This window comes from Pelophylax lessonae (genome assembly GCF_965119305.1).
Source record: "Pelophylax lessonae genome assembly, chromosome: 7".
In the NCBI taxonomy this organism is placed as follows: domain Eukaryota; kingdom Metazoa; phylum Chordata; class Amphibia; order Anura; family Ranidae; genus Pelophylax; species Pelophylax lessonae.
The window spans coordinates 215479652-215492245 of NC_138774.1; the positions used below are offsets into that span (position 1 = coordinate 215479652).

Genomic DNA, 12594 nt, shown 5'->3' on the forward strand with positions numbered 1-12594 from the left:
TTTTGCCAAACCTCGAAAAATGTCTTCTGCGCATGCGCACGGACGACTCCCATCAGCTGTTTTGTGATGCTCTGCCACCGGAAAAGATGAGGTCCGACAAAATTTTACAACACCGGTTCACACTGTTCCGACTTGTCAGGCGACTTGGTCGCCTGACAAGTAGCAGTCCATGCTGTGCAATAGGAACCGTTCTAATAGGAGCCACTCAAGTCGCTCCGACTTAGAAAAAGGTTCCTGCACCTTTTTTTTTCAAAGTCGGAGCGACTTGCATTGACTTCCATTATGTGAAGCCACGCCGAAGTCGGGGTGCACAGGTGACGGCATTAATTTCGATAATAATTTCCCTTAAAAAAAAAAAAAAAAAAAAAAAAAAAAAAAAAAGAAGAAGAAGAAGGTCAATGGCCGATTCTTTACTTGTGAAAAATCAGCATACCTTAATTACTTTGGACAGGACTCTCTTCAGCACCTGGTCTCTCCCATAGCACAGAAAGCTGTGTGTGTACACACGATAGGACTGTCCATAGAGCCGCAGGTTCACCTCATTCTCTGGGCTGTCAATCTTGTCTGCAGTCTCAAACGTAATTTGTGTAGATGCCCCACCAAGATCCATAGCTCCCAGAGTGCCCTTCCTAGGCTGGAACCATCGCCCAATCCAGCTATACTGCAGAAGAAATACATCACAGACCAGTGAATTATCAGAAGACAAAGTGAAAATTTAAATTCCTTTAATAAAGAAAGAAACAAATACCAATCCAACCAAATTCACAACCAGATTTATTCAAGCAATAATAGAGAATACGTTATTATGGAAAAAAATATATATAAAATTTATAAAATCTATATGAGACACACACACACACACAATCTCACTAAAGTAAGTACACCCCTCACATTTTTGTAAATATTTTATTATATCTTTTCATGTGACAACACTGAAGAAATTACACCACGCTGGCAACAAAAGAGTACACCCCTGAGTGCAAATGTTCAAATTGGGCCCAATTAGTCATTTTCTCCTTCCCAGTGTCATGTGACTCGGTGTTACAAGGTCTCAGTTGTGAATGGGGAGTAGGTGTGTTAAATTTGGTGTTATCGCTCTCACTCGCTCATACTGGTCACTGGAAGTTCAACATGGCACCTCATGGCAAAGAACTCACTGAGGATCTGAAAAGAAGAATTGTTGCTCTCCATAAAGGTGGCCTAGGCCAGTGATGGCAAACCTTGGCACCCCAGATGTTTTGGAACTACGTTTCCCATGATGCTCATGCACTCTGCAGTGTAGGTGAGCATCATGGGAAATGTAGTTCCAAAACATCTGGGGTGCCAAGGTTTGCCATCACTGGCCTAGGCTATAAGAAGATTGGCAAGACCCTGAAACTGAGCTGCAGCATGGTGGCCAAGACCACACAGCGGTTTAACAGGACAGGTTCCACTCAGAATAGACCTCGTCATGGTCAACTAAAGGGGATGAGTGCACGTGCTCAGCGTCATATCCAGAGGTTGTCTTTGGGAAATCTATGCATTAGTGCTGCCAGCATTGCTGCAGAGGTTGAAGGGGTCAGAATGTCAGTACTCAGACCATATTGATCTGCATGGCGGTCATCCTAGAAGGAAGCCTCTTCTAAAGATGATGCAAAAGAAAGCCCGCATACAGTTTGCTGAAGACAAGCAGACATAAGGACATGGATTACTAGAACCATATCCTGTGGTCTGATGAGACCAAGGTAAATTTATTTGGTTTTGATGTCAAGCCTGTGTGGCGACAACCAGGTGAGCAGTAAAAAGACAAGTGTATCTTGCCTACAGTCAAGCATGGTGGTAGGAGTGTCAAGGTCTGGGGCTGCATGAGTGATGCCGGCACTGGGGAGCTACAGTTCATTGAGGGAACTCAATGCCAACATGTACTGTGACATACTGAAGCAGAGAATGATCCCCTCCCTTCGGAGACTGGGCCGCAGGGCAGAATTCAACATGATAACGACCCTAAACAAACCTCCAAGACGACCACTGCCTTGCTAAAGAAGCTGAGGGTAAAGGTGATGGACTGGCCAAGCATGTCTCCAGACCTAAACCCTATTGAGCATCTGTGGGGCATCCTCAAATGAAAGGAGGAGGAGGAGCGCAAGGTCTCCAACATCCACCAGCTCCGTGATGTCGACTTGGAGGAGTAGAAGAGGACTCCAGGACCTTTGAAGCTCTGGTGAACTCCATGCCCAAGAGGGTTAAGGCAGTGCTGGAAAGCAGAGGTGGATGTATGGATACGGATATTCAGGATAATATCTACTCGTAGTATCTCTGCACTTAAGAGGTTCTGGCGGTGTTAAGCCACAGGCGTTGTAGACCGTATAGGTCCCTACTTTTGGGTAAGAGGCCATTTACTCTGGTGGAAGAATTTTGTAGTCACTCAGTTGTAAGAAGAATCTGATTGGGGGATATTATTCACCTCACTGGTGTTGCATACATAAGTGTGACTGGACATTTATTAGGTTTATTCATTTATGGTTATATCCCATTATTTTGATATTCAGCACAACTTCATTTGATTTTTATTGGGCTTTTTTTTGTTTGTTCCACATATATAGTTGCTGCTATTATTTATAGGGTGTAAGCACAGATATATTGTAAGAATGCCAGGGTTTCTTGTATCCTTTTTACATTGGCCACAGATGTTAGAGGACAGTCAGCTGTTCATACGTGATCCGACCATGCCCGTCTATGGTAACAGCTTTTCCACTAAACACAACTACTCTGCTCCTGGTTAGTAAATGGAACAAAGAGGAGTAATTATTTCATTATTAAATTAATTTAAAGAATAACACGTGTTAATGTTTCAAAAAACTTTTTTTTCTGATTCTTTTTTTAAAGATACGTACATACAGTATATGCTGCCAGCCATATTTTTAATCAACGTGGTGCTTCCCAGTTGGTAGCACACAGCAACTGGTTTTTGCCGTTTGTCTTATCTTGGTGTTTGTGTATGGTCAGTGCTTTGTCAGTAGGCATCACTAAAAAATGTATATGTAATAAGCAGCTTATCCTGCAAATGACCTTTACTAACCAGTCATTCAGTGAGAATGTTGAGCACTGTCACATACAGAAAGTTACTGACAAATATAATCATGAAAATATGCCAGTGCAAGCAAATCCGAAGCCAAGTAACCTTTACAATGGAATATGTTCTAATTTCCTCTGCAAAAGGCAGTGTGTGGTTATGAGATCTCCTAGCTAGAACTCTCAGGAGTTTTAAGCTGAACACGTTCTTCTTGTGCTCACCTGCTTCTATCTGTTTACACCTTGGCACAGAGACCAAGAACTTGTCCAGGTGTATCATCTCTATTCATGCCCCATTGAGAAACAAATGCTTTCAAGAATGCCAACTCTTTACATGTCCAACCACAACCTATGATAGATCTATAGAATAGATCTGGTCCAGCCTTTTCCAAATAGGACAGGGCCGGAGGCTATGGACTGTAGATCGCACAAAGAAGAGATTTTCACAAGACACACCCAACAGCTTTCAATTGACACCCTAATAATCTGATTAGTCTAAACAATCACATCACAAAAGCTTACCCATAATAAAAAAATCTGTCTTTTCTGCACACTAAAATCCTAACAGCAATAAGCCTTTGGAGTAGACCCATAATTGAAATTCATGCATTAAGCACACAAAGCACATTGGAGAACAATTATTAGTTTGTGTTCGTACCAATAAAAATCTGCTGCTGCAGAGCTTCCTACTAGGACCTAAAGCCTAGGCAAACATCACATGGTCCTGGCTGTCAGGGACTTCGCTAACGTAGTCCATGTTGTTCCACCCAGTTTTGAAAAATTAGCATTAGGCAGAAGGACGAATGTCGAAATCCTTTTACCTTGATGAAGTTTTCGAGGAGATAGTTGGCAGTCACCCAGCCAAACACGCCTTCATCCTGGCCAGACAAGATCTTTGCCCCGCGAAAATCAAAAGGGTAGGACTTCAGTGTGGTGCTGACAGCCTCCAGAACCGCATCAGAGGCCTTGGGATCAGTCAAGCTGTGGGCAGAAAGAAATCAGTTATTTGTTTCAGTTGGGTTGGGTCACTATTCTTTAACAGTTTCTTTGGTTTTCTAATATCACAGATTAAAGAGATGAAACCCCAGATCTCCAAACTGAAAATCCAGCTGGTGCATCCAAGGTTTATCAAGTTGTATATCGATACAATTTGATCTTCCATTATTTTGTGGGTTTTGCGGCCGGTGCATGCGTTATTTGGACATCCTGTGATGTCAGACACTTTATTAACTTGCTGTTATTTCCCTTTTACCTTTTGTGTTCTGACACTTGTTAACAGCTTTACCATCCCTGGACATTTGGGAGCATCTTTCAACCTTGGATATTGAAATGTATTTTTTTTTTCATCCTGGCCAACGTTCGAGATACCTACCATGTACAGTATTGATATACAACTTGATAAACCTTGAATGCACCAGCTGGATATTCAGTGATAAAAGTTTTTAGAGATTATGTCCATATCTTTGACTGTGGATCCTGAAGAAGCTTTGGATCAATGTGAATCGCGTTGGTCCACTAGGCTCTTTCATGTACATTATGTAGATATGGGTGGAGTTTTTATATAAAAGTCATTCCATGTATTAATATAGTTATATTGTATTTTTAACATTACCTTAGTTTTGTGTATTGACACATTTACATCCCCCTACTCCAGTCTCCATTTTGGAGATCTGGGGTTTCATCTCTTCAATTTTTGCATTAAAAAAAACTTAAAAATGTCAATAGTTTTAATATGTAGCACAGGATATCCCCCCACCTAGATATTCTTAGATCACAGGTTAAAAGTACGAGGTCAGCTATCCTAAATATACAAAATCTAAAAGTTTTGCCGAAGAACAGAAGTCACACGTGTTTTGTGAAGAAAAAAAAAAACTAACTTCTGTGCATCTCTCTGATTTAGTTTTACTAAAAAAAGTTGGAGTACTTTTTTTTTTTTGCACCAACATACAATTTTTCAATACACCAATATGGCTACAATCACCTCAAACTAAATGAGTTAATTTCTCTGTATCCAGATATACGTAGTGCTGCAATCTGGCAGTATACCAAGTGCATTCGATTTTCTTTTCTATATAGCTTTAGTTTTGTACCAAAGGCTTGACAGCCCAACCCATGTCCGATAAGAGGACTCATCAGAATGCATATCAGGCCCCTAGCAACAAAGAAAATCTAAAATCAGAGAGGCACACAGCAGAAGGGTTTTCTGGTCAAAGATAATTGTAGTGAACCTGTGATCACCGTAAAAGTGCTGTCATGCAAAACATCCTAAAACCCGAAACCCAGGATGCACTTTTGTCATTTAAAGTAAACCTATTATTGGAGAAATCGAGAGCTGACTTTGCGGACCTCATTCTGAAAACAATACTAGTTAACCAGCAAGCCATTGCTCTAAGGAAGTAGGTCTGTCCCTCGAAAACACGTCAGACTATTTATTCATCTGTATTATTCAGTGAGGTTCAATGGCTGACTTCTCGACTTTGTTATTCTGTTACGCTAACATTCCTTTTGGTTTGCGATTATATTTTGTATCTTTTTAATAAAGTACTAAAGATAATGCTCTAGGCATTTGAACCCTTTTTGTTCCTTGTTTATACTGGTAAGCCAACAGCTAGGGAAGCTCTGTACATTTGGCACATGTTGAGTTTTGACCATGTATGTGTATAATGGAAATACTGCTTTGTACTGTCCTTCTTTACTAAAATGGAAGTCTTTTTTTTTATTCTCCAACTACTAGGAGTTTACTCCAATACCATCCAATGGCGCTCTATAAAAACACCAAAGCTGCTGAATCCAAATAGCAACATAAGCACTTAGTACATACAGTATATTAAATCAATTCTATACATCACCATTGGTTTGTGTATACAAATCTATGTGCATACAAAAAAAAAAAAAAAGATATATATATAGATATATATATATATATATATATATATATATATATATATATATATATATATATATATATATATATATATATATATATATATATATATATATATATTATATATATATACATACATACATACATACATATATATACATACACACACACATATATATACATACACACACACACACACACACACACACACACACATACATACATATACACACACACACACATATACATACATACATACATACATACATACATACATACATATACACACACACACACACAGGTCTTTTTTTCAGCTGGAACTTGGTGGAACTCAGTTCCACGACCTTTGGCTCAGGCCCTCTGCTCCCTGCTTACCACTATTAGGGATGATCGAACGGTTCGGGTCCACCATCGGTTCGGCCCGAACATTGGGTGTTCGAGGTTCGGCCGAATTTAGAACTTTTTGCCCAAAAAGTTCGGAATTCGGCAACCAGAACCGCCCAAAATGCAATGCTTCAGGAAATGGGCTTTAAAAGCCCGTGATTGGACCAGAACCATTAGCAAAAGCCAATTGAGGGGGCAGGAGAATGCTAGGAATGTGACTGGAGTGACTAGGGGGTCCCTAGACCAATCATTAGTGAATACGCCCCCCAGTATATAAGATCGCCCCCGCCATATTCCCAGCATTGTTATACTGGACATGGAAGAGAGTGGAAGCAGTTCTGTTAATTTTACTTTAAAAGTGTCATTTAGCTATTTTTAGTGTGAGGAAAGGGATATCTAGTGTAGTTAGAGTGCTCCTTTACACTTAAGTTAGCTTCAAAAATTTAGTTTCTGTAGGGAAAGTGTTAAGTGTAAGGGGACCGTAGTGTAGTGTAGGGTTAACTGGCAGTGACTGCTATGGCAGGGTGACAAAACCCTTCCATAGCAGGGTGACCGCTATAGAGAATTGATCATTTCTCCGAGTTGCTTCGGGACAGGATTATGGCTTCTCACCAGCAAGCATTTTTTATGCTGCAGGGGCTGCCACTGCCAGTTCTTTTTTGAGGACATGTTTGATGTCAGACATGACATCTGAACATGTGTATAGGGGGTATATATATATATATATATATATATATATATATATATATATATATATATATATATATATAGACATATATGTCTGAATATATACCCCTAGACATATATAGGTGTGATAGTAGCAGAAATAAATGCTTGCGCTAATGAAATCATTTACAGTAATATATTTCTGCTACTATCACACCTATATATGTCTAGGGGTATATATTCAGACATATATGCCTATATATACCCCCTATACACATGTTCAGATGTTTTGCCTGCCTCAAAAGAACCCCAAAAAATGCCAAAAAAACGCTAGCGTCAAAAAAAAAAAAAAAAAAAAAAAAAAAAAAAATGCCCAGGTGTGTTTTTGCTGGCATTTTTTGGGGGGTTTTGGAGGCAGGCAAAACATCTGAACTTGTGCACAGTACCACTATACACAAGTTCAGATGTTTTTTCTGACTGCAAAGAACCCAAAAAAATGCCTGCTTTGAAACCGGCAAGGTGTTACAGCAGCAAAGCCATATTCCTGTGCTCAAAGTTTTCTAATACAAACAATCTTTTTTTTCTGGTTCTGGACATGCTACAGAGCTGAAACTTCACAGGTACACCTTTTAGACCCCCCCAGACACAAAATCACACAACAAAAAAGTTCTTAAAAATTGTCATTTTTGATAAAAAAGCCAATTATTGAAAAATTTTAAAAAAAAAATAAATAAAAAAAAGAGATTTTTTGATTTTTACTTTGGATTTAGTATCTGGGGGGGTCTAAAAAGTGTACATGTGAAGATTCAGCTCTGTAGCATGTCCAGAACCCCCCAAAAATTAGCATTTTCTTATAATTTTTATTAGAACAGGAATACGGCTTCTCTATGGCGCTTTTTCTTGCATTTATCGGGCATTTTTGGAGGCAGGCATGACTTTTTTTGGATTTAGTGTCTGGGGGGTCTAAAAAGTGTACCTGTGAAGTTTCAGCTCTGTAGCATGTCCAGAACCAGAAAAAAGATCATTTTTCAGTAGAGCAGGGATGGTGGGACCCCTCTTTTACACTTATATGATCTTTTTTTTGGGGTTCTGGACATGCTACAGAGCTGAAACTTCACAGGTACACCTTTTAGACCCCCCAGACACAAAATCAAACAACAAAAGGTTCTTAAAAATTGTCATTTTTGATAAAAAAGCCAATTATTGAAAAATTAAAAAAAAAAAAAAAAAGAAGAAGAGATTTTTTGATTTTTACTTTGTTTTTCAGATCTGGGGGGTCTAAAAAAGTGTACATGTGAAGTTTCAGCTCTGTAGCATGTCCAGAACCATAAAAAAAAAAAAAAAAAAAAAGATCGTTTGTATTAGAAAACTTTAAGCACAGGAATATGGCTTCTCTGCTGTAACACCTTGCCGGTTTAATAGAAGGCATTTTTTTGGGTTCTTTGCAGTCTGGAAAAACATCTGAACTTGTGTATAGTGGTACTGTGCACACGTTCTGATGTTTTGCCTGCCTCCAAAACCCCCCAAAAAATGCCAGCAAAAAACACACCTGGGCATTTTTTTTTTTTTTTTGACGCTAGTGTTTTTTTTTGGCATTTTTTGGGGTTCTTTTGAGGCAGGCAAAACATCTGAACTTGTGTATAGTGGTATATATACACACATACATATATTTATATACACACCTAGACATATATTAGGTGTGATAGTAGCAGAAATATATGCTTGCGCTAATGAAATCATTTACAGTGATATATTTCTGCTATTATTATTTTATTATTTTTTTTTTCATGGTTCTGGACATGCTACAGAGCTGAAACTTCACATGCACACCTTTTAGACCCCCAGATACTAAATCCAAAGTAAAAATCAAATCTCTTTTTTTTTTTTTTTTTTTTTTAATTTTTCAATAATTGGCTTTATCAAAAATGACAATTTTTAAGAACTTTTTTTTGTGTGATTAATAGTTAATGGGGCATGACCCAGAACCCTAGGCACTTTTTAGGGGCATTTATTGGGTTTTGGGGCTTCAAAATTGTGTTTTTTGATTACCGAAGTTCGGGTCCCATTGATTTCAATGGGGTTCTGAAATCCGGGCCGAACTTTCGGGAAGTTCGGATGTTCTGGCCGAACCGAACTTTTCAAAAGTTCGATCATCCTTAACCACTATCACTCATAAAACACAGAGGTCTGGTTTCCTATGTTTTCCCAAGTGCAGTATGGGGACAAAGGAGATGCCGTTGCCTGGGGTGCAGTGCGAATGCAGACACCCCCACTGGATGATCTCCCTGCAAGTGAGAGAGGCAAAGCCATCTACAGTGTGAGGGGACGAACTAGAGAAGAAGAGGGGTAAAAGTGAGATGTGGATGGGGGATGCTATACTAAGCAGCTGTAGAAGAAGGCTTAACTCTGTGTTCTGTATGTAGTGCACCCCTGAACTCTGTATGCAGCACACCCCTAAACTCTGCACTATATATGTAGCACACCCCTGAACTCTGCACGTAGCACAACCTAAACTCTGCACTCTGTGTGTAACCCCAGCAAACTCTGCACTTTGTACATAATGCACTCTTGGTATTTGATGCCCTTTTAAGACCATCCCATTGTTAGTAAAATTTTGACTAGAAGAAAAAAAGCCCTGCATATATATATATATATATATATATACACATATATATATATATATATATATACACACATATATATATATATATATACACATATATACATATATACACAGTGGGTACGGAAAGTATTCAGACCCCTTTAAATTTTTCACGCTTTGTTATATTGCAGCCATTTGCTAAAATCATTTAAGTTCATTCTTCTTCCTCATGAATGTACACATAGCTCCCCATACTGACAGAAAAACACAGAATTGTTGCAGATTTATTAAAAAAGAAAAACTGAAATATCACATGCTCCTAAGTATTCAGACCCTTTGCTGTGACACTCATATTTAATTTCCATTTCTTCTGATCATCCTTGAGATGGTTCTACACCTTCATTTGAGTCCAGCTGTGTTTGATTATACTGATTGGACTTGATTAGGAAAGCCACACACCTGTCTATATAAGACCTTCCAGATCACAATGCATGTCCGAGCAAATGAGAATCATGAGGTCAAAGGAACTGCCTGAAGAGCTCAAAAACAGAATTGTGGCAAGGCACAGATCTGGCCAAGGTTACAAAAAGATTTCTGCTGCACTTAAGGTTCCTAAGAGCACAGTGGCCTCCATAATCCTCAAATGGAAGACGTTTGGGACGACAAGAACCCTTCCTAAAGCTGGCCGTCTGGCCAAACTGAGCTATCGGGGGAGAAGAGCCTTGGTGAGAGAGGTAAAGAAGAACCCAAAGATCACTGTGGCTGAGCTCCAGAGATGCAGTCAGGAGATGGGAGAAAGTTGTAGAAAGTCAACCATCACTGCAGCCCTCCACCAGTCGGGGCTTTATGGCAGAGTGGCCCGACGGAAGCCTCTCCTCAGTGTAAGACACATGAAAGCACGCATGGAGTTTGCTAAAAAACACCTGAAGGACTCCAAGATGGTGAGAAATAAGATTCTCTGGTCTGATGAGACCAAAATAGAACTTTTTGGCCTTAATTCTAAGCGGTATGTGTGGAGAAAACCAGGCACTGCTCATCACCTGTCCAATACAGTCCCAACAGTGAAGCATGGTGGTGGCAGCATCATGCTGTGGGGGTGTTTTGTAGCTGCAGGGACAGGACGACTGGTTGCAATCTAGGGAAAGATGAATGCGGCCAAGTACAGGGATATCCTGGACAAAAACCTTCTCCAGAGTGCTCTGGACCTCAGACTGGGCCGAAGGTTTACCTTCCAACAAGACAATGACCCTAAGCACACAGCTAAAATAACGAAGGAGTGGCTTCACAACAACTCCGTGACTGTTCTTGAATGGCCCAGCCAGAGCCCTGACTTAAACCCAATTGAGCATCTCTGGAGAGACCTAAAAATGGCTGTCCACCAATGTTTACCATCCAACCTGACAGAACTGGAGAGGATCTGCAAGAAGGCATGGCAGAGGATCCCCAAATCCAGGTGTGAAAGACTTGTTGCATCTGTCCCAAAAAGACTCCTGGCTGTATTAGATCAAAAGGGGGCTTCTACTAAATACTGAGCAAAGGGTCTGAATACTTAGGAGCATGTGATATTTCAGTTTTTCTTTTTTAATAAATCTGCAACAATGTCAACAATTCTGTGTTTTTCTGTCAGTATGGGGTGCTATGTGTACATTCATGAGGAAGAAGAATGAACCTAAATGATTTTAGCAAATGGCTGCAATATAACAAAGAGTGAAAAATTTAAGGGGGTCTGAATACTTTCCGTACCCACTGTGTATATATATATATATATATATATATATATATATATATATATATATATATATATATATATATATATATATATATATATATATATATATATATATATATATATATATATATATATATATATATATATATATATATATATATATACACATACACACACACACACTAATATATATACATCTCTATCTATATATACAGTATATCTATCTATATGATAGATAGTGGGTGGTCATATAAATCTAGTGACTTTTCTGTGTTGGAGATCACTGTACCTCTGCGTTATTTGTCTTCATGCATTCATGAAGTGAACACAAGAGCACCTTTATGGGATCCATGATATGGACACAATATTAAGGGCATAGAGCCGGACTTTGTTGGAGATATCTGCACTATTTGTGGAATTTTAATACATTAGACACTTATTTTGCACTTTATTGTAATATATAAAAGTTGTTTGCACCTAGATTTGAATACATGGACCAATAGCGCTGTATAGAATTATTATCTCTCCTAAGAGTTTGGCAGTAGTTCGCTTTTGTGTAGAAATTGTGCAGAGATGTTGCAGACTTTAGCATAACATCATGCCACTGGCTCCCAGCCCATCAAAGGAGCAGGTACTTGTCCAGCCTACATCTTGGCGTTTTTCCATAAACTATCGCCTATGCTGGGAGAAGAGTGGTTGGGCCCAAAAAAAAAAAAAAAAAAAAAAAAAAATTTATGAGGGGTGGTGTATAGCTTGGTGGGATGACAGCACTTAGACCAGGATCTTGGGTGGTCTCCAAGGCAGATGTTCCCCAGCAATAAGCATAACATTTACATAGATAAGCCTAGAGCCAGATCTTCACTTGGTAGTAAAAGCTCTCTAGAACACCATTTCAAAACATTAGGAAAAAAAAGAAAGTTATTCCAGCAGTTAACTATACTATCCCATTTAATTTACTGCATATCAATATGTCCCTAGTATGCCAGAGTTCCAGATGGCCATACTGAATTGATCAGTTAAACAATAGATTCAACATATGTGATTAAACTTTATAGGAATACTGAAGACTCTAAACGACTCCATCAAAACAAGTTTTTTTTTTGTTTTATTTAAAGTAAGTTATAACAGGTCAAAGACAGCCAGGGAACTAGCATTTTTAGGAGGGGGGGCAGTTATGGTAGCATACACAGTATCTCACAAAAGTGAGTACAACCCTTCACATTTTTGTAAATATATTATATCTTTTCATGTGACAACACTGAAGAAATGACACTTTGC

At 39.0% G+C, this 12594-nt stretch overlaps 1 protein-coding gene across 1 annotated transcript in view; it reads right to left on the reverse strand.

Moving 5' to 3' along the window:
- The window catches only part of ENTPD2 (ectonucleoside triphosphate diphosphohydrolase 2), a 114139-nt gene that overhangs the window by 20244 nt on the left and 81301 nt on the right, over positions 1–12594 (reverse strand). Inside the window, exons 4-5 of the mRNA XM_082262840.1 lie at positions 3873–4032; positions 434–661 (exon numbers count right to left, since the gene is read on the reverse strand). Of these exons, the coding sequence (XP_082118966.1) occupies positions 434–661; positions 3873–4032 (388 nt within the window). The remainder of the gene's footprint in view (positions 1–433; positions 662–3872; positions 4033–12594) is intronic.